A 27,854-nucleotide genomic window follows, 5' to 3' on the forward strand; every position below is an offset into this window, starting at 1 on the left:
AAAAAAAAAAAAAAAAAAAAAAAAAAAAAAAAAAAGGAAACCTATATATATATATATATATATATATATACACACACAGCAAACAAAATACATACTTGAGAACAGTGAATAGAATCTTTCTTTTTTTTTTTTTGAGATGGAGTCTCTCATTCTGTTGCCCAGGCTGGAGTGCAGTAGCATGATCTCGACTCATTGCAACCTCTGCCTCCCAAGTTCAAGTGGTCATCCTGCCTCAACCTCCTAAGTAGCTGGAATCACAGGCACACACCACCATGCCTGGCTAATTTGTGTGTTTTTAGTAGAGATGGGATTTTACCATGTTGGTCAGGCAGGTCTCAAACTCCTGACCTTGTGATTTGCCTGCCTCAGCCTCCCAAAATGCTGGGATTACAGGCGTGAGCCACCGTGCCCGGCCAGTGAATAGAATCTTATACACTAATATTATTTACTAATACTATTATCACAGACATCTTTCCATGTCAGTAATTATAGATCAGCCTCATTCTTTTTGTTGGTGACCTAGTGGTTCTATGATCTTAATATACCATTAATTCATTCAGTATGTTTCTTGTTGATGAAATTTAGAGTTTTTTCAATATTAGCAAATTATTGTAATAAATTCAGCTATATTTATAGAACTCTGTCAGTTGAGATGCTCAGGAAATGGAAGTAATTTTCTAAATTGAATTATAAGTGATATACTACTAATAATAGGAGCTAACACTTATATTGCACTTACCATGTGCCAGATTTTAAGTATTTTACACATGCTAAATAATCTTGCTGTCCTTATAATTCTAATATAATTCTTACAACAATCTCATTAGGTAAGTACTGTTTTCATTTTACAGGTGAGGACACTAAGCTACAGAGTAGTTGTGTTGTGTTACTTGTCTGAGGTCATTCAGCTGTTAAGTAGTAAAGCTGAGATTTGAACCCAGGCAGTTTGACTCCAGAGTTCATATCTAAGCCACTGCACTAAGCTACTTCTCTGGGTACCACTATAGCAAATGCAATGTGAATCCCTATTTTTTTTTTTCTGGAATTTTATTTTCATGTTTGTTGTTTAAGATGCTGATTGTAAAGTTTCTCATTTCATAGATTTTTATGACAGTTGTTAAAAAATTTATATATATATATATATATATATATATATATATATATATATATATATATTTTTTTTTTTTTTTTTGACCTGTAAGTCAAATGAAAAGAATAATTCATTTGGGAACCGTGACTGGAAAGAGATTTACCTTAAAGGTAACAGACTTGAAGCTTCAGGCTCTTCTTTGGCATTAACCTCTTCCAAGACCCTGACCTAATTTTGTATTTGCAGTTTTGTATTCTTCTCCTTGAAGGAAACCCCCAAATTGTTTTTCGTTTCAGGCCCTATAAAACTGAGAACTGTCCTGAGCATGGCATAGTAAATGAAATTCGATTAGAATTTGATAGTAAAAAAAAAAAAAAAGAAGTCAGTCTTAAAATGGGTAAATTGATGAGGAGAACACAGCCTATGCCATCTGTTAGTGGGAAGTAAGACAAAAAAAGGCATTTCTGAGGTAAATTGAAGGCTTCCTTTCAAGAAAGAATAGGCTAGCCATCCAAATTAGTATGCTCTTAAGTTAGAATTGTGGAGACATCAATAGCTTATTTCAGTAACTATGTAACTCAATGCCTGCAACATTTTTTGAATATGTAAGTTCTTTACTTATGAAATGTTAGCCATACATTGCCTCACATTGTAATTTATTCCCCCAATAGCTGGAAAGCCCCTGGGAATCAAAGACCTGGTAGTATATACATTTTTACTTTTTTGTATGTATTGCCGGGCATACCACTTTCCTTGTAACAGGCATCAGTAATATTTTTTGAACTGTAGAAATAATATGAATACATTACAAACTTTTGGAAAAGGCAGAAGATGGAAAACAGCCCATAATTGTATTCTCCTAATTATTATTAATATTTCTATATACAGTCATGTTGCTTAATGACAAGATACATTCTGAGAAATGCATTGTTAGGCAATTTCATTGTTGTGCACACATCATAGAGTATACTTACACAAACTGAGATAGTATAGCCAAATACACACCTAAGCTGTGGTATAGCCTGTTGCTCCTGAGCTACAAACCTGTACAACAGGTTTCTGTATTGAATACTGTAGGCATTTGTAACACAGTGGTAAGTATTTATGTATCTAAACATCTCAAAACATAGGAAAGGTAATGTATTGTGCTATTATGTCACTAAATGATAGGAATTTTTCAGCTCCATCATAATCTTATGAAATCACCATTATATATGCAGTCTGGCATTGACTGAATGTCATTGTGTGGCACATTGTGTGACTCTATTTCTATTCTGTATTTCTATTAATAATTTTTTTTTAATTAAAAGCAAGTTTATTAAGAAAGTAAAGGAATAAAGAATGGCTACTCCATAGACAGAGGAGCCCCAAGGGCTGCTGGTTGCCCATTTTTATGGTTATTTCTTCATGATATGCGAAACAAGGGGTGGAGTATTCATGCCTCCCCTTTTTAGACCATATAGGGTACCTTCCTGATGTTGCCATGGCATTTGTAAACTGTCATGGCGCTGGTGGGAGTGTAGCAGTGAAGACGACCAGAGGTCACTGTCGTTACCATCTTGGTTTTAGTGGGATTTAACCAACTTCTTTACTGCAACCTGTTTTATCTGCAAGGTCCATATGACCTGTATCTTTTGCTGACCTTCTATCTCTTTCTGTGATTAAAAATGCCTTAACTTGCCACTGGGAATGCAGCCCAGCAGGTCTTAGCCTTATTTTACCCAGCTCCTATTCAAGATGGGAGTTGCTCCAGTTCAAATGCCTCTGACATTTCCCCATTCCCTTTTGTAAGAGAACGCTTAATCCTAAGGGTTGCAGAGGGACAAAGATCCATCTTCTGTAACTTCTTCAGGCTGAATGGGGCGATGATATTCCTGCCTAACTATTAGGATCTCTTGTGTTCAGGATAGAGAGGAGCTTAGTTAGAAAGCATCGGTATGTCAAGAGCCACTCATAACTCTTGAGTTCCAACAAAAGGTGATGTCTGGAAGATTAATGCGTGTTTTTTAAAAAAACATTTGGTAAGCTTATCCTGCATTTCTACACAAAGAGTACAACAGTAATATATTCCACAACAGTAAAGCAAAATAAGCAAGATTATCCCAAGTTAACTAAATTAGAAGACTTTCCACGAACTGGGCAACTATTGGAACCAAGCTGATATGGGGTTGCTAGGTGATTCCAATACATGCCCAGGATTAGAGTATTGATCCAGATTTTTGCTTTACCAATCCCTCCTGTTTCTTCTCAGTAGCATCCAGAGATCACTGGTTGGTCCACAGGAATAAGCAGGGTTAGTCTAAATTGCAGGAAATCTCAAAAACAACTGATGAAACCAGAATTCAATAACAAATGTACCATAGTTCTTGAAACACAATTTTTCTCTCTCCAGTTTCCCATTTTTACTAAAGACAAATCATGGTAAGGCTGATTTGCTTTATTATACATGGCCTGATTATTTGTACAAAGTGCAGCAAGAATAATTGTTTGCCATATAGGCTTTTAAAATTAGTTTTGATAGAACTCTTCCATAAGAAATCTCAGAGAAGACTTTTTTTTTAAGCCAAGCCCAGCCATGGATTTATACCCTCAAATACCTATGAGTTGGGTAAATTTCTCTCCTCTTGAGGTCTCCTGATAACTTGGGGCTCCTGAGTCTGTCAGAAAGTGACATTCTTTACTTACTACAGGTTAGGAACCCTGTATAGAGACTGTGTAGACAAGGTACGAGGCCAGTTTTCCCCAGGGGCTTTTATTAGCTTTACAAGTCAAGTTTGATTCCTTAAAGGAAAGCATGCCATTCCAGTCAAAGCCTGGGCAAAATAACCAGTAGTTTCTCCAATTGTGCCCCGTTGCAAAGGAAAGCAGATTCTTACTACATTTATGCAAATAACTATATTGCCATAAGTTAAGATACTCATAAGTAATTTCCAAATTCTGGAGAAATCAGAGAGGAACAAATATGCTCCAAATTTTGTTTATGAGTATGTACATTGCTTAATTGTTTAAAAAGCTGTGAATAACTTAAAAGTTTCCTTGACTCTGAAGAACAAAACAGGATCAGCAATGTTTTAAGCAACAAGTCAAAAAAGGTTACTTCAGACTTCTATTAGTTTAGTCCATACGGTTAACTTCTGTTTTGCTTGATATACATGAACATGTCAACTTTCCATGACAGTCCTGAAAGTTTCTCTTTCCCTTTTCTAATGTCACAATCTCCAAAGTTAAATGAAACCTGCATTCAAGAACACCTATTAGAGTTGTATAGTTGATTATAAATCACCTTTTGGGGCTTGGTGGCTCATGCCTGTAAATCCCGCACTTTGGGAGACTGAGGCAAGTGGATCACTTGAGGTCAGGAGCCTGACCAACATGGTGAAACACTGTCTCTAATAAAAACACAAAAATTAGCCAGGCATGGTGGCACGCTCCTGTAATCCTAGCTACTTGGGAGGCTGAGGCACGAGAATTGCTTGAACCTGGGAGGCAGAGGTTGCAGTGAACTGAGATTGTACCACTGCATTCCAGCTTGGGCAACAGAGTGAGACTCAGTCTCAAAATAATAATAATAATAATAATAATAATAATAATCATCTCCTTTTGAAGAGGATCAAAACAAAATAATTGTCTATGGATGACAAAAAGTTTTAGGACAGCCACAGTTAAAAACACAATTGACAAAGAAATTTGGTTACCTCTGTTGCATACAATGGTTTTGTGTAACAATTATAATTATACTGATAAGGTGCACTAAGTCATATCAGAATTATAGGAGTTTCCCATTATTTTGGAACACATACTAATAACATATTTATACAAATATAGCCCGAGGAAAGCTAAACACTGTTTCACATTTGACACTGCTTCCTCTATGACTTTTATGCCATATTTCACCTTTACATAACTGTACTGTTAATGTTAAACCCAATTTTCAATAAAACCTTATAGACATATCTACCCAATTTTAATGTTTGACCATAAAGTGAGGTTCTTATAAACCTTTTATAATCCTTTACAAATTTTTGTTAAAGAGCAGATTAGTGCTCTAAGAAAAACCTGTTGTGCTTTTATTCCAATGTTCAATTTACAGAAAACCTGAATACCCCTTTAACTTTAGACAATATGTTCACACACACAATTTCTTTTACAAAGATTAATTTTTTACAAACCTTCCACAACTTGCTTAAACCTTAAGCTTTATCTTATCTAACTTAAAACCATCCTTTAACTTTTTAATCTAGACAAAAAAAATCCACATTCCTATGCCTTCTTATAATCTTTTACCAAAAACGCATTTCACTTTCTATACACACCTTACGTGTAGAATTGTTTCAATTTCTCAAAAATTACTTAAATCACGTAAACTAAAAGACATTATACTTTTTGCTTTTCGGACAAAATAATTGATATAAGCACTTATTTTTAAACCAGTTAATCAAAGCTCTTTCATATTACACACACAACACATATAAATACACAGACAAACAGAAAAAAAGGACTCATTCCCTAAGCCAGGAATTGAACCCTGAACCCGGACCACCATTGTGAAAAGACAAAGCTAGGCCACATGGTTACATGGTTACATGTCCCAAGGACATAGAAGACAAGAGGGAAACCTCATCCAGTTTTTTTCCCAGGGACCTGCAGCAAAGTTTATAACTGACTAGTTTGCTGGGCCATCTTAAACAGTGGGCTTATGGGGTTCTAAGCCTGTGTTTTATCCTAAGGTACCCATCTCTATGACAGAACAATACAGAAAGACACACAAAGCACACCAGATTCACTACAGCTTAAGACTAGCCTCACAAATCCTTTTTTTATTAATCAAAACTTTACAGAGGAGATAAACAGTGATTTTTGCCATTCATTCAATCAGTTTGCACAGAAAGAGAAAGGGAAGGGAAGGAAGAAAAGCATTGCTTTGTGGCAGGACGGGGAAGGCAAGGTGCTCAGAGAGGCCAGAGAAAGACCCAACCATTGCAACTGACTCTAAATCAAAAGTTCAGGTGGCCATTTGTCAGTTAAGAAGGGATCTTTTCTAGCAGTTCCTTCAGCTCTCAAGTTTCTCCTTTTGGGGAGTTAAAAGCTCCCCATATCCCACCATCCTGTACATGCCTAATCCTGTCACCTACCACCATCAGCAAAGAGTGCAAGGCAGATTAATTCAAACAGAATAGCAGTTAACATCCGTAGTGCCAAACCCATTCTTAGCCAAGAGAAATTTTACTGAGAGGAGCCTCTAACCCTCTAAATCTTAGGAAGGAATCTAACCTTCCTAAGTTGGGCCTCTAACCCCCTAAATCTTAGGAAGGAATCTACCCTTCCTAAGTTGGGCCTCTAACCCCCTAAATCTTAGGAAGGAATCTAACCTTCCTAAGTTGGGCTTCAAACCCAAGTTCAGTCAAGCATCCTTGCCTTTTATTGAGAGGGGCCTTTAACCCACTCTGTCTTAGGAGAGACTTTAACTCCACTAAGTTGGGCCTGTAACCCAATCCCATTCTTTACCCAGGTATATGCACCCCACTTACCCACAGTTGGCCAATCAGTGCTGCAGTCTTTGGGTTGGAGGGTCTCCTCTGTATCATCCCTTCCATGGTTCATCAGAAAGACGTTACCAGACCCCAGTACTTACCCAAAGTTAGCCTTTGGGTCAGGATTTCCTTAGTATTGTTCCTTCTGTGGTCACCAGAAAGATGTTACCTGACAGGGGTCCTGATCCAGACCCCAAGAGAGGATTCTTGGCTCTCACACAAGAAGGAATTCAGGGTGAGTTCATACAGTAAAGTGAAAACAAGTTTATTAAGAAAGTAAAGGAATAAAGAATGGCTACTTCATAGAGAGAATAGCCTCTAGTAATAACATTTAAATATCCTGATAATCATACCGTGTGTCCTTTATGTCCTGCTAAATAATTACCTGTTGAACTAATGCAGTGCCAGAAGATTGTCAAAATGGTGCTGATAATGGAGAAGAGTCGATATCAAGATATTTCACAAATCTTATCAAAACTGTTTAATACATCTTAAAGACTGGGATAAGAAACCACCTTTAAAGTATACTATTTGGGAAGAAAAAACAGAAATCAGATTTCTTCCTCAGTTCATATATAATACATATTCTAGATGGATTAAAAATGTAAATAGGGGCCAGGCACGGTGGCTTACGCCTGTAATCACAGCACTTCAGGAGGCCGAGGTGGGTGAATCACGAGGTCAGGAGATCAAGACCATCTTGGCTAACACAGTGAAACCCCGTCTCTACTAAAAATACAAAAAATTAGCGAGGTGTGGTGTTGGGTGCGTGTAGTCCCAGATACTCGGGAGGCTGAGGCAGGAGAATGGCATGAACCCAGGAGGCGGAGCTTTCAGTGAGCCAAGATCACACCACTGCACTACAGCCTGGGCGACAGAGCAAGACTGCGCCTTAAAAATAAATAAATAAATAAAATAAATATGAAAATGAAAATGTTAAGACTCTCAGAAAATATCAAGGCGCTCATGATAGGACTCAGCTGCATCTGTCTGTCTCTTTGGCCATACTCTGGCAGTGGCTGAATTAGGGCAGCTGGGATTTGATGCACCACCTGGTTCTCAGACACTTCTAGACGCTGTGCTCCAGAAACTCTAAGTTAGATAAAGCTGCACAGAAAAGGGTCAATCAGAAAAAGATAAATAAGACTGATTTAATAACTACAGAAATCTTAACAGAACACAGATCTTCATTGAACTTCCCTTATAAGCAGCCAAAGGAAAAGTGTTTCCAACTTCTAAGACCTCAGACAAGGCTGACCATGATGGCTTATGCCTGTAATCCCAGCACTTTGGGAGTTCAAGGAGGGTGGATTGCCTGAGCTCAGGAGTTCGAGACCAGCCTGGGCAACACGGTGAAACCCCGTCTCTACTGAAATACAAAAAATTAGCCAGGCATGGCGGCATGCGCTTGTAGTCCCAGCTACTCGGGAGGCTGAGGCAGGAGAATCGCTTGAACCTGGAAGGTAGAGGTTGCAGTGAGCCGAGATTGCACCATTACACTCCAGCCTGGGTAGCAGAGTGAGACTCTATCTCAAAACAAAATAAAACAAAACTCAGGCAAGAATTGCTCTGTGCTCTTGATGTGGCCCCCACACATTCCCTTCATAACCTGGAATCCCTACTGTAGTGTTTGCTCTTACCTGGAGCAGCTAAAAGATGAGGGAGAGTCAGAAGTGGTATGTGTTAGTCTGTTCTCATGCTGTTAATAAAGACATACCTGTGACTGGGTAATTTATTAAAGGAAAGAGGTTTAATGGACTCACAGTTCCACATGGCTGGGGAGGCCTCACAATCATGGCAGGAGGCAAAGGAGGAGCAAAGGCATGTCTTACATGACAGCAAGCAAGAGAGCCTGTGCAGGGAAACTACCCTTTATAAAACCATCAGATCTCGTGAGACTTACTATCACGAGAACAACATGGGAAAAACCTACCCCCATGATTCAGTTACCTCCCACCAGGTCCCACCCACCACACATGGGGATTATGGGGAGCTACAATTCAAGATGAGATTTGCGTGGGGACACAGCCAAACCATATCATGGTAGAATTTTACAATTGGAATTAGAAAAACAAACATTTCAGCTCTAACATGTAAAGAGCTTGAAAGTCATCAGTCACATTCAAAAAGCAAGAAAAAGGCTAACCAAAATGAAAGTCTGTGGCTTTAGAACCATCAGAGAATTGAGGCCATGGGACAAGCCTTCACTCTAAAATCTGGACAAGCATGCAAGTACAGTGAGTCACAGCCAGATCAGTTTACCTGGAGCAGAAGCTGCTGGAGCCCTAACACTTACGTGGGAATTTTGAAAAATGGCTGAGGCTAAGTGTGGGCCAGTGTGCAAGGGAGAAACTCCTTGGGACCCAGTCTTAGAGGAACCTCTTACTTTCATGGGGTTTGCCTCCAAGAACCTCATCAGCTTCCCACAGTAAAAATCCAAGAAGAAAAAAAATCCTTCATGTTTTACAGCATTGAGAAGGGAAAAGTAACCAATCTGAAAGAGATCTAGAGCATTCTATTCTCCATAACAAAAGAAATTGTAACTCCAAGGGAGATGTTGCCAGAGCCTTTTTTGTTCAGGGGGAAGGTAGTTAGCCAACCACAACCCCCTTTAGCCTTCCCATTTCACCTAAGGGGAGGGAAAAAAAAAAACTTAGAAACACTTCACAGCACAAACACAGAACCACTAAAAGACTTGAGATTTAATCATAAGTTTATAGAGTGCTTTCCCTGCCCCACACCCCACTACCAGGTTGCAATGGTCTAAATGTTTGTATCCCTCCAAAATTTACATGTTGACACCTAACCCCCATCCCTAATGTATTAAGAGGTGGGGCCTTTCGTGGGTGTTAGGTCCTGAGTGTTCTGCCCTGATGAATGGAATTAGTTCCCCCAATAAAAGAGCTTGAGGAACCTATTTGCCCCTTCCCTCTTCCTCCATGTGAGGACACAGCAACATGATGCCATCTATGAGGAACGGACCCTCACCAGACACTGAATCTGCCAGTACCTTGATCTTGGATTTCTCAGCCTGAAAACTGTAAGAAATAATTTTCTGTTGTTTATAAGTTACACAATTTAAGGTATTCTGTTATAGCAGCATAAAAAGACTAAGACACATGTCTTCAAGACTCCCATATAGTAACAATGGATTACAAATGGAGGAGCTGTAACTATGTAATAAGGAGTTCTTAGGGAAACCAGAGGCACTGGTATTAAAAACAAAACACAACAAGGACACTAGAGGAAACGGAAACATCTGGCACCTACAACTACTGCAGACATTAAACACGGCCTCCTTTCTAGCCAGATTACCCTAAGGCCTCACTTTAAAAGACTGTTTACCTCAGATCCTATTACCTAATACATCATGTTCTACTTTTAGCAATTACAAAGCATGCTAAAAAGCAAGGGAAAAAAACGGACTAAAACAAAGTAAGCAGTACTAGACGGATATGATACAAATTTAGGAATTATCAGATAAGGAATTTAAAGTAACTGATTAATATATTAAAAGCTGTAATAGAACAAATAGACAACCTGCAAGAACAGATGCATAATGCAGGCAGAGAGATGGGAACACTGAAAATGAATCAAAAGAAAATGCTAGAAATAAAAAACACTGTAATAGAAATGAAGAATGCCTTTGTTGGGCTCATCAGTGGATTAGACACAGCTACAAAAAGAATCAGTGATCCTGAACATAGATAAATAGAACTTTCCCAAACGGACATGCAAGGAGAAACGAAAATGAAAGTAAAAAGGACAGAATGTCCAAGAACTCTGGGACAATTTAAAAGGATGTAACACATTATTTGAATACCACAAGAATTAGCAGCAGGAGAGATATTTAAAGTAGTAATGGCCAAGAATTTTCCAAAATTAGTGACAGATGCAAAACTACAGAACCAGGAAGCTTAGAGGACACCAAGAAGAATAAATACCAAGATATGTACACCTATGCACATCATCTTCAAATGCAGGAAAAGAAAGACAAATAGAAAATACTGAAAGAAACCACAAGGAACGACAATACTAGAGGAATAAAGATAAGAAATCTTACCAGAAACCATGCAAGAACAGAGTGAAGTGACATATAAAGTGTTCAGAGAAAAACAACTAAGCTAGTCTTCTGTATCCAATGAAATTATGCTTCAAGTATGAAGGAGCAATAAAGACTTTCTTAGACAAACAGAAATTAAGAGAATTTGTCACCAGTAGACCTGCCTTGCAGGACATATTAGTAGATGTTCTTTAGAGTGAAATAAAATGTTTTTGGTCAGAAACTTGGAGCTACATAAAGAATAGAAAAGAATTAGAGAAGGAATAGGTGGAAGTAAAATATTTTCCTGTTCTAACATAGGAATATTTTCCTATTCTGAATGGATTTAACAGGTAACAGTTTGTTCAAAATAATGGCAACAATGTATTTGATGATTATATAGCTTATGGATAAAGAGGAAAAGTCAACAGGGCAAGAAATCCAAAACGAAAAAATCAGCTCCAAGAATTTTATTAAGAGAATGTATTGGACAGGTTAGAAAATTCAAAACGGGAACATTCAGAAAAGTTGATATATCAAGAAGATAAATTTTTTTTATTTTTGAGACAGAGTTTTACTCTGTCACCCAGACTGGAGTGCAATGGCACGATTTCGGCCCTCTGCAGCCTCCACCTCCCAGGTTCAAGTGATTCTCATGCCTCAGCCTCCTGATTAGCTGGGATTACAGGTGTGCACTACCACACCTGGCTAATTTTTGTATTTTTAGTAGAGACGGGATTTCACCATGTTGCCCGGCTGGTCTCGAACTCCTGGCCTCAGGTGATCTGCCTGCCTTGGCTTCCCAAAGTGCTGGGATTACAAGTGTGCACCAACCGTGCCCAACAAGAAGAGAAATTCTTTGAAGTGGTTAAATAACATACTTCATGAAGTAAACAAGAATAGAAATGACCTATTGTACTGAAGCAATACATTTATACAACTTTCTGGCCTTTTTTTTTTTTTTTTTTTTTGTCTCTTCTATGTTTGACAGTTTTTATTTTAAAAAATCAACAGGAAAACATATTTGCTGATCACCCCTGTATTATGATAGTGAATAGGTGAAGTGAACTACAGTGTGACCGTATCACAAATGTACTGAGAAGAATGCTTTCATGTTCACCAAATAGACCGTATTAGCCTTATTTCCACAAAGGTTATGTACATTCACTCTTAATATGATTTATCATAATTTTACTATTTTATAATCAACATGTAAGTACCTTTGTTGGTTGTTGTTTTTTTTTTCCTTAGAGATGGGGTCTGACTTTATCAGCCAGGCTGGAATGCAGTGGCACAATCGTAGCTCACTGCCGCCTTGAATTCCTGGGCTTGAGGAATCCTCCCGCCTGAGCCTCCTGAGTGGCTAGGACTACAAGCATGTACCACCATGCCTGGCTAATTTATTTTAAAAAAAATTTTTTTAAGAAACAGTCTCACTATGTTGCCCAGGCTGGTCTTGAACTCCTGGGTTCAAGCAGTCCTCCTGCCTCGGCCTCCCAAAGTGCTGGGATTTATAAGTGTGAGGCACTGTGCCCGGCCCTTTTTTGGGTTTTATTAGGATTTTTTATTAGTATGTTTCTAAGATACTAATGGTCCATATTAATTTAATATATTTAACTTTTCTGGATGAGCCATTTTAATTTCAGTCTTCTATTTTCATAAAATTTAACTGTAAGAGTTGCTTAAAAACAAAAGGTCACAAAAATTTTTCATTGGTCTTTTGACAATATATGAAGTGACTATAATTTGTAATATTAATGTAGTCAAACTTATCAGTCTTTTCTTTAACAGTTTGTTCTTTTTGTTACGTATCCCTACTTTAGTCTCTATTTTCTGTCTTTTAAAAATATTTGTTCATTCATTTATTCATTCTCCTTCAGGTTGGAGAAATGTCTTTTATTACTTGCCATTTTATGTAGTGAGATTTTTTTCTCTTTAATATTCATCCTGCAAATGGTAATGTTTTCACTGAGTTTTACAAGATTACAGTTTCTTTGTTTTGACAGGGTCTCTCACTCTGTCACCTACGTTGGAGTGCTGTGGCACAATCTCAGCTTACTGCAGCCACAACCTTCTGGGCTCAGATGATCCTCCCACCGCAGCCTCCTGGGTAGCTGGGACTGCAGGCATGTGCTACCATGCCTGGCTAGTTTTTTTTTGTAGAGATTGGGGTTTCACCATGTTGCCCAGGCTCATCTTGAACTCCTGGGCTCGAGCATTCTGCCTGCCTTGGCACTGAAGTGCTGGGATTACAGGCGTAAGCCATCTCATTTGACCTGTGGTTCTTTTTCTAAGTCTATAACCTCTAATTTGAGGTCAAAATATCAGATCTTACTTAAATAAAATAAAAGTGGAGAAATCCTGGTGGTTGTACCTAACAGTTTAGCTTAACGAATGTGATATTTATCACCCCTAACAAATATATTAACATGTGTTTGCTTTTATATAGGCATGTAGAAGTCCAGGTGTTTGGTGACCACCATGGCAATGCTGTGTACTTGTTTGAAAGAGACTGTAGTGTGCAGAGACGACATCAGAAGATCATTGAGGAGGCCCCAGCGGTAAGCACCTTGGAAAGAAATTTCTAAGCTTCTCTATAATGTGAATCTTACTCTGATTTTCACATCAGAAGTCTGCGAATCTGGTGTCTCTCACCCCTCAAACTCCTGCTGGACAGCTGTTTCCTAATAGCAGTGTAATGAAAAGACCTCCTGCGGTATTGGGGATGAGGAGGAGACTGATGTTCTGGGGGTAGACACAACAGGGCCGTGTTCCTTCTGGATAAAATATGGGAAAATCTACTCTGATTCACCTATCTGATTTACAGTGAAAAGCTGTATAGTGGGGTTTCAGTGCACATTTTAAATTGTAATGAACAGCTAGGTGCGGTGGCTCACGCCTGTATTCCCAGCACTTTGGGAGGCCAAGGTGCGTGGATCACCTGAGGTTGGGAGTTCAAGACCAGCTAGACCCACATGGAGAAACCCCCAACTCTACTAAAAATACAAAATTAGCCAGGTTTGGTGGCGCGTGCCTATAATCCCAGCTACTTGTGAAGGCTGAGGCAGGAGAATTGCTTGAACCTGGGAGGCGGAGGTTGCGGTGAGCCAAGATGACGCCATTGCACTCCAGCCTGGGCAACGAGCAAAACTCCGTCTCAAAAAAAAAATACAGAAAATCGTAATGAACTAGAATTAATTACTGCAATGGAATGGTCTGGTTAATTGAATGTATTTTTTGTGGAGAAGGCTTTTTTAATTACCATTTCATATGTTCCCAAAATATGTGAGAGATTTTCCTGCCTTATTGGTTATATTATAGAGATGAGAGGGTCTCTCATTTGGCAGCGCTTGCTTGCTTAACATTATTTGTTTACATCTCTTTGAGCCTTACCCCTGATTGGTTGAGGTGATTACCTGGGTCAAAGCCTGCAACTAGGACTACCTAATTTTGGATTTACATTTCTGTGGAGATTGCTACTGCCATGGATTCTTGTTCAATGTTATATAGATGTTTTTTTAAATATATATTTATTTCCAAAAAGTCAGGGATCAGAGGTTTCTGGTTAATCAGTACATTATTCTTATACCATATTCAAATTTTAATTTATGTTGCAGAATATATTAACTTCTGTTGTAGAATATATTATACCATTCTATATTATACCAGAATATGTTATGCCATGAATATTGACATATTAAATGTCAATAGAAATTGCAGTAAAGCCTTATTTTCAAGTGGTGATTACTTAAATTTATATCTGTATAGCACTGTTTTTAAAAAGTTAAAAACTTTGTTTACTTCTTGACATATATTTCTTTTTATGTACCTTTCTTATTAACTTGGAATCTCAAGGTTTCCCATTATTTTAAGGTAATCATTAGGCACATCACTCAGATTGCTTATCATCCTGAAGCAAAATAAGGACTGTTGAAAGTTACCATATTGATACATATAGTTTTGTTTTGTTTTTTTGAGACAAGGTCTGGCTTTGTCATCCAGGCTGGAGTGCAGTGGCGTGATCATAGCTTATTGCAGTCTCCAACTCCTGGGCTCAAGCTGTCCTCCCCTCAGCCTCCAGAGTACTTGGGACTACAAGTGCATGCCACCATGCCTGGCTAATTTTTTTTTAATTTATTGTAGAGATGGGGTCTTACTGTGTTGACCATGCTGGTCTCAAACTTCTGGCTTCAAGTGATCCTTTAACCTCAGCCTCCCAAGCACTTGGATTACAGGCCCGAGCCACTGTGCTCAGCCTGAAACATAATTTTAAGTGGACATATAGCTATAAAAGCTGTCATGTAGATACAATGGACAAAGATATGTAATTATGCTGAGTAATATCTGCAATGCATAGAAATTAGTAGCAGAATCATTAAACTTTGGTATATTGATAGTTAAACTAGCATAGGACAGTTCTTGATGAAGTATATAATATTAGCTTTTTATCCTTCTTTTTTTTTTTTTTTGAGACGGAGTTTTGCTCTGTCACCCAGGCTGGAGTGCAGTGGCGCTACCTCGGCTCACTGCATCCTCCGCCTCGTGGGTTTAAGCAGTTCTCTGCCTCAGCCTCCCAAGTAGCTGGGATTACAGGCACCCACCACCACACTCGGCTAATTTTTGTTTTGTATTTTTTAATAGAGACAGGGTTTCACCATCTTGGCCAGGCTGATCTTGAACTCCTAACCTCATGATCAACCCACCTTGACCTCCCAAAGTGCTGGGATTACAGGCGTGAGCCACCGCACCCGGCCAACTTTTTATCCTTTTTCATGCAGAATTTGATACATAGAAATATAATACAGTCATGCATTGCTTAACAATAGGAATACATTCTGAGAAATGCGTCCTTAGGTTATTTTGTAATCGTGTGAACATCATAGAGTGTATTTAAACCTAAATAGCAAAGCCTACCACACACCTAGGCTGCTAGTAGAGCCCATTGCTCCTAGGTTACAAACCTATACAGCATGTTACTGTACTGAATACTGTAGGCAGTTCTAACACAGTGGTAAGTATTTGTGTATCTAAACATATATAAACATAGAAAAGGTACAGTAAAAATACAGTATAAAAGATTATTAAAATGATACACCTGTATGGAATAGTTACCATGAATTGAGCCTGCAAGATTTTCAGTTGCTCTGGGTGGGACAGTGAGTGAATGTGAAGACCTAGTACATCACTGTACACTTGGTAAACACTGTACACTTACACTCAATTAAATTTATAAAAAATATTTAATAAATTAGCCTTAACTTACTGTAACTTTTTTACTTTATAAACTTTCAAATTTTTTTTTCACTTTTTGACTCTTTTTTCATAATACTTAGCTTAAAACACAAACACATTATACAGACATACGAAAATATTCTTTCTTGGCTAGGTGTGGTGGCTCATACCTGTAATCCCAGGGCTCTAGGAGGCTGAGACGGGTGGGTCACTTGAGGTCAGGAGTTTGAGACCAGCCTGGCCAACATGCTGAAACCCTGTCTTTACTAAAAATATAAGAATTATCTGGGTGTGGTAGCAGGCACCTGTAATCCCAGCTACTCAGGAGGCTGAGACAGAATTGCTTTAAAAAACCCAGGAGGCAGAGGTTACAATGAGCCGAGATCACACCACTGCACTCCAGCCTGGGCAACAGAGTGAGACTCCATCTCCAAAAAAAAAAAAAAAAAAATTATTTATAGCCTTATTCTATAACCTTTTTCCTGTTTTTTAATTTTTTTTTTTTTTTTTTTTTGAGACAGAGTCTCACTCTGTAGCCTAGGCTGGAGTGCAGTGGTGCAGTCTTGACTCAGTGCAGCCTCTGCCTCCTGAGTTCAAGTGATTCTCGTGCCTCANATTTTTTAATTTTTTTTTTTTTTTTTTTTGAGACAGAGTCTCACTCTGTAGCCTAGGCTGGAGTGCAGTGGTGCAGTCTTGACTCAGTGCAGCCTCTGCCTCCTGAGTTCAAGTGATTCTCGTGCCTCAGCCTCCAGAGTAGCTGGGACTACTGGCACTGGCCATCACACCCGGCTAATTTTTGTATTTTTAGTAGATATGGGGTTTCACTATGTTGGCCAGGCTGGTCTCGAACTCTTGACGTCATGATCCGCCCACCTCAGCCTCCCAAAGTACTGGGATTACAGGCGTAAGCCACTGCACCCGGCCCCTATTTTAAAATTTTTAAATTAAATTAAATTAAATTTTTTCAAGACAGGGTCTTGCTGTGTCACCCAGGCTGGATGGAGTGCAGTGGCACAAACATGGCTCACTAGACCCCTGACGTCTTGGGCTCAAGTGATCCTCCCACCTCAGCCTCCTTAGTGACTGAAACTATAGGGGTGTGCTATCATGCCTGGCCAATTTTTTTTATTTTTTAGAGACGAGGGCTCACCGTGTTGCTCTATGGTTTGATTCTCGCCAGGCTGTTATCAGTCTCCTGGGCTCAAGTGCTTCACCCATCTCGGCCTCCCAAAATGTTGGGATTACAGGGGTGAGCCACCACACCTGGCCTGTTTTAACTTTTTAAACTTTTCTATTAAAAATGAAGACACAATCACACCCATTAGACCTAAACAGAGTCAGGATCATCAATGTCACTTTCTTTTCTCCACATCTTGTCCCACTAAAAGTTTTCAGGGTCAATAACATCTTTGGAGCTGTCATATTCTATGATAACAATGCCGCCTTCTGAAATACCTCCTGAAGGACCTGCCTGAGGCTGTTTTACAGGTGACTTATTTTTTTCAGTAAAAGGGATACACTTTAAAGTAACTATTAGAATTGTATAGTATAGTAAATTAAAAAAAAAAAGTAGTTGTATTATAAAGTACTATATGCAGTGCATCATTGTGCTATACTTTTTTTTTTTTTTTGAGACGGAATCTCGCTCTGTCACCCAGGCTAGAATGCAGTGGCGTGATCTCTGCTCACTGCAAGCTCCACCTCCTGGGTTCACATCATTTTCCTGCCTCAGCCTCCCGAGTAGCTGGGACAACAGGCGCCCACCACCACACTCGGCTAATTTTCTTTGTATTTTTAGTAGAGACAGGGTTTCACTGTGTTAGCCAGGATGGTCTGGATCTCCTGACCTCGTGATATGCCTGCCTCAACCTCCCAAAGTGCTGGGATTATAGGCGTGAGCCACTGTGGCCGGCCGATTGTGCTATACTTTTGTATACTGGCAGTGAAGTCGTTTTGTTTACACCAGCCTCACCACAAAACACATGACTAATGACTGTGCTGTGATGTTATGGCAGCTACAGTGTCACTAGGTGATAGGGATTTTTCAGCTCCATTATAATCTTATGGGACAACTGTTGTATGTGTGATCTGTCGTTGACTGAGAAACATCATTACGTGACACCTGACTGAATTGAATTTTAGTGGAATTTCTAGTAAGGCAAGCTACTAATGGAGATTTATTTAAATATCTTTTTCATAGCCTGGTATTAAACCTGAAGTAAGAAAAAAGCTGGGAGAAGCTGCAGTCAGAGCTGCTAAAGCTGTAAATTATGTTGGAGCAGGTATGTTAAGATTTGCTTCTAATGGAAGAGACATTAACAGTGATTAATTTATGTTTTAAAAGGAAAGAGAAACACAAGTTTTAAATCAGTCGCTTTCAAGCTGTTTTGACCATATTCACAGTAAGACATACGTTTGATATTGAGACCTGGTATGTACACATAAATGTTTATTTTTACATACATATATATTTGAAACAAACGTTTCATTAAACAGTACCTGTCTTAATTATATGAGTTTTGATATTTTGTATTCTATTTTAAAATCACTAGATTGATTTTTTTTTACTTCTTTATAGTTAATAAACTTTATTTTTTAGAGCAGTTTTAAGCCTACAGCAAAATTGAGCAAAAAGTACAGAGAGTTCCCATATACCCCCGTCCCCCGCCGACACTCCCCAACACACAAACTCCCACAGTATCAGCATCCCTGTACCAGAGTGGTAACGTTTGTTAAAGTCAGTGACCCTACAGTGACGCATCATTATCACCCAAGTCCGTAGTTGACATTAGGGCTCACTCTTGGTGGTGTACATTCTGTGAGTTTTGACATGAAATGTATGAAATGTAATGAAATGTATCCACCATTGTACTATGGTATAGAATAGTTTCAGTGCCCTAAATATCCTCTGTGCTCTATTCATCCCTCCATTCCCCCTAAACCCCGGCAGCCATTCATGTTTTTACTGCCTCCCTAGTTTTGCCTTTTCAAGAATGTCATATAGCTGGAATCCTACAGTATTTAGCCTTTTCAGATTGGTTTCTTTATAATATGCATTTAAGTTTCCTCCATGTCTTTTCACGGCTTGATAGTTCATTTCTTTTTTATGCTGAATAATATTTTGTTGTCTCGATGTCCCAGAGTTTATTATCCATTCAGCTACTGAAGGACGTGTTGGTTGCTTCCAAGTTTTGGCAATTATGAATAAAGCTGCTATAAACGCCCTGGAAACAAACAGGCTTTTGTATGGACATAATTTTTTAGTTTATTTGGGTGAATACTAAGGAGCGTGCTACTGAGTCATATGGTGAGAGAATGTTTAGTTTTGGAAGAAACTGACAAACTGTCTTCTAGAGTGACTGTACTATTTTGCATTCCTACCAGCTACAAAAGAGGTTTCCTGTTGCTCCAAATCCTCAACAGCTTTTGGTGATGTCAGTGTTTTGGATTCGGGTCATTTGGTATCTCATTGTTTTAATTTGCATTTCGCTAATGACATACAATATTGAACATATTTTCATATGCATACTTGCCATCTGTATATCTTCTTTAATAAAGTGTCTGTTCAGGTCTTTCACCCATTTTTAATCAGGTAGTTTGTTTTCCTATTGTTGAATTTTAAGAGTTCTTTGTATATTTTGAATAACAGTTATTTATCAGATGTGCCTTTTCAAACCTGTCCGTCTGAGGCTTGTCTTCACTTCTCTTGACTTTCCCTTTCTTTTTTTTCTTTTTTTTTCTTTTTTTTTTTTGAGAGAGAGTCTCACTCTGTCTCCCAGGCTGGAGTGTAGTGGCGCGATCTCAGCTCACTGCAACCTCCATCTCCCAGGTTCAAGCTATTCTCCTATCCCAGCCCCCCAAGTAGCTGCGATTATGGGCATGCGCCATCACACACCCAGCTACTTTTTTGCATTTTAGGTAGAGATGGAGTTTCACCACGTGAGCCAGGCTGATCTTGAACTCTTGACCTCAGGTGATTCGCCCACCTTGGCCTCCCAAAGTGCTGGGATTACAGGCATGAGCCACCACACCCGGCTGACTTTCCTTTTCACAGAGCAGAAGTTTTAAGTTTTAATGAAGTCCAGCATATCAATTATTTGTAGATCATGCCTTTGGTGTTGTATATAAAAAGTCATCACCATATTCAAGCTTGTCTAGGTTATATTATACTCGGCTGGCCTTGTGCTCTTTTGAAAGGTTATTAATTATTGATTCAATCTCTTTAATAAACATAGCTATTCAGATTATTTCTCTTTATAGAGACAGGGTCTCATTATATTGCCCAGGCTGGTCTTAGACTCTTGGCCTCAAGAGATCCTCCTGCCTTAGCCTCCCAAAGTGCTGGGATTACAGGCATGAGCCACCATGCCAGCCTATCCTCACTGCAACCTCCACTTCCTGAACTCGAGCAGTCTTCCCACCTCAGCCTCCCAAGTAGCTGGAACTACAGGCATGTGCCACAACACTCAGCTAATTTTTAAACTTTTAGTAGAGACAGGGTCCCCCCATATTGCCAAGGCTGGTCTCAAACCCCTGAGCTCAAGCATTCCTCCCACCTTGGCCTCCCAAAGTGTTGGGATTACACACATGAGCCGCTGCACCTGGCCCTAGGTTCTCTCTTTCTTGTATGAGTTTTGACAGATTGTGTCTTTGAAGGAATCGGTTCATTTCATCTAGGTTATCACATTTGTGGGCATAGAATTATTCGTATTTCTTTATTATCATTTTAATGTCCATGGGATCTGTAGTGATAGCCCTCTTTTTGTTCCGTTACTAGCAATTTGTGTTTTCTCTCTTCTTTTTTTCTTGGTTAACCTGGCTAAAGGTTACTGTGTTTTTGTTTTGTTTTGTTTTTGAAACAGAGTCTCACTCTGTCACCAGGCTGGAGTGCAGTGGCGAGATCTTGGCTCACTGCAACCTCCACCCACTGGGGTTCAAGTGATTCTCCTGCCTCAGCCTCCTGAGTAGCTGGGACTACAGGCGCGCACCACCACACCCAGCTCAGTTTTTGTATTTTTAGTAGAAACGGGATTTCACCATCTTGGCCAGGATGGTCTTGATCTCTTGACCTCGTGATCTGCCCACCGCAGCCAAGGTTATTGATTTTATTGATCTTTTCAAGGAACCAATTTGGGTTTTGGTGATTTTTTTCTATTGATTTTCCATTTTCAATTTCATTAATTTTTGCTTTAACTTTTATTATTTCTTCTGCTTACTTTGGATTTAATTTGCTGTTCTCATTAATTAAAATATAAGCTTAGATTATCGATTTTGGTATTTTCTTCTTTTCTAATATATACATTCAATGCTATAAATTTCCCACTATGCACTGCTTTTGATACATTCTTCAAATTTTGAAAGTTGTATTTTTATTTAATTCAAAATATTTTAAATTTTTTCTTGAGATTTCTTTATTGATTCAGGTGTCATTTAGAAGTGTGTTGTTTAATATCCAAATATCTTAGGATTTTCCGGATATCCTTCTGTTAGTGATTTCTAGTTTAATTCTGTTACGTTCTGAGAGCAGACACTGTATGATTTCTATTCTTTTAAATTTGTTAAGACGTGGTTTATGTTACAGAATGTGGTCTATCCTGGTGAATATTCCTTTCTAGTTTGAGAATGTGTTCTGCTGTTGTTGGATGAAATAGTCTATAGATGACAGTGGTATCCAGTTGATTGATGGTGCTGTTGAGTTCAACTATGTCCTTATTGATTTTCTGCCTGCTGGATCATCCATATTTATTTAATAACAGATAGGTGTTAAAGTCTCCAACTATAATAGTGAATTAACTATAATAGTGAATTAATCTATTTCTCCTTACAATTATTTTTTGCCACATATATTTTATGCTCTGTTGTTAGGTACATGCATGTTAAAAATTGTTATGTCTACCCCTTTATCATTGTTTAATACCCCTCATCCCTGATAACTTTTCCTGCTCTGAAATTTGCTCTAAAATTAAGATGGCTACTCCCACTCTCTTTGGTGTTAGCATATTCTATCTTTCTCTGTTTTTACTTTAAATCTACAAGTCTTTATATTTAAAGTGGATTTCTTGTAGATAACATATATTTGTCTGTTGCTTTTTTATCTGCTCGAACAACCTCTGTCCTTTAATTGGTATATTCAGACCTCAACATTTAAAGTGATTGTTAATATACTTTGATTAATATTTACCATATTTATTATTGTTTTCTGTTTATTCCCCTTTTTCCTATTTTTATCTTTCAGACTTTTTCTGCCTTTCATGGTTTTAATTGAGCATCTTATATGATCCAATTTCCTCTCCTGTTTTAGCATATCAAGTATGGTCATATGCTGCATAACACCATTTTGTTCAATATAACAGTGGTTCCATAAGATTGAAATGCAGCTGAAAAATTCCTATCTAGTGACATTGTGGCTACTGCAACATCATAGTACAATGCATTACTTTTTTTAGGTTTAGATATATTTAGATATACAAATACTTACCACTGTGTTACAGTTGCCTACAGTATGCAGTAACATGTTATTATTGTTTCAAATATTACTTCCATTCCTTCCTTTCTTCTCCTTCTGATATTCTCATTCTGTGTAGTTATACCTTTTGTAGTTGGCTTACAGTGCTAGGTATTGTTCTGTTTAAGGTTTTTTTCTCATTGTTTTTCAGAATTGGAAATTTCTGTTGTCATATCCTGAAGTACAGAGGTTCTTTCCCCTGCCATACCCAATGTGCTAATGAGCCCCCCACAAAGCATGCTTCGTTTCTGTTAGGGTTATGGTTTTGTTTTTTTGGTTTTTTTCAATTCTAGCATTTCCTTTTTATTCTTTCTTAGAATTTTCACTTCTCTGCTTACATTGTCCATCTGTTCTTGCATGTTGTCTACTTTTTTCATTAAAGCCCTTAGCCTGTTAATCACAGTTTAGAATTTCTGTGTCTGATAATTCTAACATTCCTGCCATACCTGATGCTTCTTCAGTCTCTTCGAACTGTGTTTTTTGCCTTTTAGTATGCCTTGTAATTTTTTGTTGAAAGATGGACCTGGTGTACTGGGTAAAGAGAATTTTGCTAAACAGGCCTTTTGTAATGTGATAAGGCTGGAGGGGGCGTGTTCTACTGTCCCATGATTGGATGTCAGTCTTGCTGAGCCTGTGCCCCTGGTGTGTGAACTTCACCAGCGCTTCCCAGTATGTTTTTGTTTTGTTCTCCTCCACCCCTTAGATTGGACAGGATGTCTGGCAAAGGCTGGGGTTGAGTATTTCTCCTCCCCCAGTGAGATTAGGCTCTGATAAAATCCCAATCGTTTAGGCTCTGATAAAATAGTTTTTCTCAAGGGCAAACCTTGAATGTTTTGGTGTATTTCAAACTGGTTGCATTTCCCTTCTTCTGATGCTGGAAGCATGGGAGGATTTTTTTCTGATATTCACTGTGAAGGTCTGGCAGAGCTCCTAGAGGTAAAACTCACAGAAGTGTGGGGTCCTCCTGTAACTGGGTCGCCTTGGAGTTTTTAACTCTCAGAGTTGTCCACACTGAGCTGCCAGGAATTTGTCAATTACAGCTCAGGCTTATCCTCATGGCATCTCTATATCTGCCTGTCAGTTGTCTGTCTCTCTGGTTCTGTGGACAAGCAGCTTGCCCTGTGACCTGATTTCTCTGACAAATTTAAAAATTGTTGATTTTCAGCTTGTTCAGCTTTTTACTTGATAGGACAGAGTGGTGACTTCTAAGCTCCTTGATGCCGGATCAGATGCCAAGAGTCTTCAAATTGATTTTAAGCTGGGCACAGTGGCTCACACCTGTAATCCCAGCACTTTGGGAGGCCAAGGCAGGCAGATCACTTGAGGTCAGGAGTTCGAGACCAGCCTGGCCAACATGGTGAAACCCCATCTCTACAAAAAATACAAAAAATTAGCCGGACATAGTGGCGTGCGCCTGTGTTCCCATCTACAGGGAGGGTGAGGTAGAAGAATTGCTTGAACCCAGGAGGCAGAGGTTGCAGTGAGCCAAGATCGCGCCATTGCACCCCAGCCTGGGTGACAGAGTGAGATTCCGTCTTTAAAAAAAAAAAAGAATTGATTTTAAAATCCACTAATGGGTTGTGACCACACTTTTAAAAACAATTTTACATTGTATTCACTTTAAGCTAAGAGAAAAACACACAAACACAGAAACACAGAAGACTACAAACTATATGATTTCATTTATATAAAATTCTAGGAAACCTATAGTGACAGAAAGCAGATTGGTGGTTTCCTGGATCCCAGGGTTTAGTGAAGGGACTGATTCCAAATGGGAACAAGGGAACTTTTTTTATGATGGAAATGTTCTGTAGTTTCATTGTGGTTCTATGATTGTATTCAATTGCTAAATCACACACCTACACTTAAAATAGTTACAGTTTGTTGTCTAAAATTGAACCTTAATAAAGTTAGGGGAAATTTTTTAGAGCTTAATAGAATGCCAATAGATATTAACATAAGGTTTAGTTGCCAAACAATCTTTCAATGGGTTACCAGCCAAAGGACTTTAAAAGGAAATTCCTCGGAGCCCACAATCATGGAAAAAAAGTTTTCTTTTTCTCCATGGGGTTAGGGTGAGATGGGATGTCATGCTATGAGGCTCCCAGGATTTTGGTGCTCTGAGGCAGTAACATGTGGTCCACCCTTGTTCTCACTTTACAGCAGCTGAAACGGATTCATAATTTGGGCTTACCATTTGCTCACAACCCCGAATATACCTTTTCGTTGCCAAATTTCATACAGCTCTCTATTTTTGACTAAGACTCATGCTGCTGCAAATGTGAGATGTTTTCTTCATGAAATGCAAAGTGTTACCATTGAATGAAGGCAGCAGTAAAACTTGATGTGATGCATCATGGGAGATTTTGGTTTGCTACTGATTGATTATACACTATTGAATATGACCATTGTTTTTTATCTTTTAGGGACTGTGGAGTTTATTATGGACTCGAAACATAATTTCTATTTCATGGAGATGAATACAAGGCTGCAAGTGGAACATCCTGTTACTGAGATGATCACAGGAACTGACTTGGTGGAGTGGCAGCTTAGAGTGCGAATATTTTTTCTATTAAAGATCAGCCTTGGCTGGGTGTGGTGGCTCACGCCTGTAGTCCCAACACTTTGGCAGGCCAAGGCAGGTGGATCACCTGAGGTCAGAAGTTCAATACCAGCCTGGCCAACATGGTGAAACCCTGTCTCTACTAAAAATACAAAAATTAGCTGGGCGTGGTGCCAGGTGCCTGTAGTCGCTGGTACTCAGGAGGCTGAGGCAGGAGAATCGCTTGAGCTGGGGAGGCAGAGGTTGCAGTGAGCCAAGATCACACTGCTGCATTCCAGCCTGGGTGACAGAGTGAGACTCCATCTTAATAAAAGAAAAGAAAAAATAATCAGTCTTGATGGGAGGGAGGCGAGGGTTGAAAAACTACCTAAATGGTTCCATGTTCACTGTTTGAATGATGGGTGCACCAGGAGCTCAAACCCCAGCATTATGCAAAATACCCGTGTAGCAAACGTTCACGTGTTCCACCTGAATCTATAATTTACAAAATCCAAAAACAACAACAGCAACAACACGGTCTTGAGAATAGGTTACTACCTTCTGACCTCCTAAAGCAGGTGTCATTTTGGACAGGATTCAGTTCTTGGTGATTGTGATGAGGACAGGAAGATGGGACATAAAAAGTGAAGCCACATTTGATGCTGTAGCTTTTTTTGGCACATTAAGGACTCAGATTCATTTCCCCTTAGGCATGGGCAGCCAGCAGGTGAGATTCTGTCACAGAGGCTTGCTCACAACCACATCACCTCAAGGGAAAAGCCTCATGGTCTACCTAAAGCCTCAGCATTCTGGGCCAGGCCATCATTCGATTTTAGAGGCAGGGCAGATGCTAGACAAGATGAAATGAGCTAAGGCAGAGTTGGGAATGAAGAACCAAGGAGATGGTCTAGAATGATCCAAGTAAAGTGCAGATTTATGGCTGTTGCTGGCCCATGAGTAAATGTTCATTCAGAGTAATTGTTTGGAAACTTATAAAGCATTTTGGCATTGCTATGACATGTCTACTGTATTTTTCAAACACGTAAGGTTATAACTGTTCTTTTACTGTGGATAGTTAGAAAAGCACTGGTATAAACCAGAATTCCACAAAACATACTTCTCAAATATTAATAATAGCTTAGTCTGTTTTTGTTCTCGTAAGAACAACAGATTTTACTTTAGCCTTCTTTTTCTTAACATGAAAAAAGTTTGTTAAGTAATATAGACATTCCTGATATCTGTAGGATTCTCGGTTCCTTATATATCCTGAATCTAAATTGTTTTTTTATGGTGTGATGCTAAAGTCTTGATTATTTTGATAATTTTATCTTTTCAGAACTTCTGTAAATAATAATATAATACTCCTTTTGTTGGTTCCTTGGGGGTGATTGGTGGTTTTAATTGAGCCAAAAGGTTCTTCTGGGGCTGTATATCCTAGGGTGCTAATGAAAACCAGGCACAGCAAGCTAGTAAGCTTTAGTGAGTGTCAAGAAAAACTGTAGTGGCTTTGGAAACTTCTGGAAAGAGTGTTTATATTTCCAGAATTCAAGGAAAAGCAGGACAATTTTTCTGAAGCAGTAAATCCAGAGAGTTTAGACTTTGGAAATCATAAGAGAAAAAAAGATTTCTAAGGATTAAGGAAGGAGAAAGCTTTTGGGCATTAGGGAAACCAACAGACATTTATTTTTTGTAAGAGCTTGTCAAGGCTCTTCGGAAAGAGAAGCCAGCTTTTATCATCTAGGGAGGGACACTGGAACTCAGGGAAGCTGCTGGACCTGGTTAATATACAGTTCAAGGCATTTGGCATCTGGCCTTTAAACAGAGGTAAAACAAAGGGGCTCACAAGTCAAGAGTCCAAGCTTGAGGACCTGCCTGTGTAGTCAAGCCTTCCTAGAACAAGGGTTGAACAGTGACTGATGTGAGTGTCCCGGGTTCAGGCTACAGATACAGATAGTTAACAGTGTTCAGGGAAAGCTGGTGAAAATGTCAAGGTTAGGGGTTCCAGAGAGCCAATGTCAGCCTGAGAGAACTCAAATGGCACTATCTCCAAAAACCCAGCGACACTCAAGTGGATGCCAAGCTTGGAGGAAAATGGACAGGCAAAGACAAGTCAAGGTGAACATAAGAGACGGAGTTTTGCTCTTTTTGCCCAGGCTGGAGTGTGCTGGAGTGCAATGGCGTGATCTCAGCTCACCTCAACCTCCACCTCCCAGGTTCAAGCGATTCTCCTGCCTCAGCCTCCCGTGTAGCTGGGATTACAGGCGTGCACCACCATGCCCAGCTAATTTTTGTGTTTTTAGTAGAGACGGGATTTTACCATGTTGGCCAGGCTGGTCTTGAACTACTGACCTCAGGTGATCCACCTGCCTCGGCCTCCCAAATTGCTAGGATTACAGGCATGAGCCACTGCACCTGGCCCAGAATTCTTTATTAAAATATTAAAGAATTTGTTCCAAGTCTATTGTGAACAGTGCTGCAATAAACATACGTGTGCATGCATCTTTTTAGTAGAATGATTTATAATCCTTTGGGTGTATACCCAGTAATGTGATTGCTGGGTCAAATGGAATTTTTGGTTCTAGATCCTAAGGATGGAATGATAATAGGTAACATAATGCTTACTGTATGCCAGACACTTTTCTCTGAAGCATGGAAGGCTTAAGAAACTTGTCTACATGACAAAGTAAGTATAGAGACAAAATTTGAACCTAGGCAATCTGGCTGCAGAACCTGAGGTACTTTCAAAATATACTGCCATAAAGGCATTTAATTTAGTTCCGTTTCCTTTCATTCTTAACTGCTGTGCATCCTGATCTTTCATATTTACAGATTCAGAAAAATGAAACTTTTGCCTCTGTTTTATACTTAACTGGTGTAGTTCAATGTCATGCTAAGTTACTTAGAGTCTTTTT

General features: G+C 39.0%; 1 protein-coding gene across 5 annotated transcripts in view; it reads left to right on the forward strand.

The window, feature by feature from the left end:
• Positions 1-27,854, forward strand: part of MCCC1 (methylcrotonoyl-CoA carboxylase 1) — a 106,324-nt gene that overhangs the window by 52,131 nt on the left and 26,339 nt on the right. For all 5 annotated transcript variants that reach the window (XM_025374933.1, XM_025374930.1, XM_025374934.1 and 2 more), the window contains 3 exons: positions 13,113-13,224; positions 18,096-18,177; positions 24,827-24,954. In XM_025374933.1, the coding sequence (XP_025230718.1) occupies positions 13,113-13,224; positions 18,096-18,177; positions 24,827-24,954 (322 nt within the window). The remainder of the gene's footprint in view (positions 1-13,112; positions 13,225-18,095; positions 18,178-24,826; positions 24,955-27,854) is intronic.

This window comes from Theropithecus gelada, chromosome 2 (genome assembly GCF_003255815.1).
Source record: "Theropithecus gelada isolate Dixy chromosome 2, Tgel_1.0, whole genome shotgun sequence".
Lineage (NCBI taxonomy): Eukaryota > Metazoa > Chordata > Mammalia > Primates > Cercopithecidae > Theropithecus > Theropithecus gelada.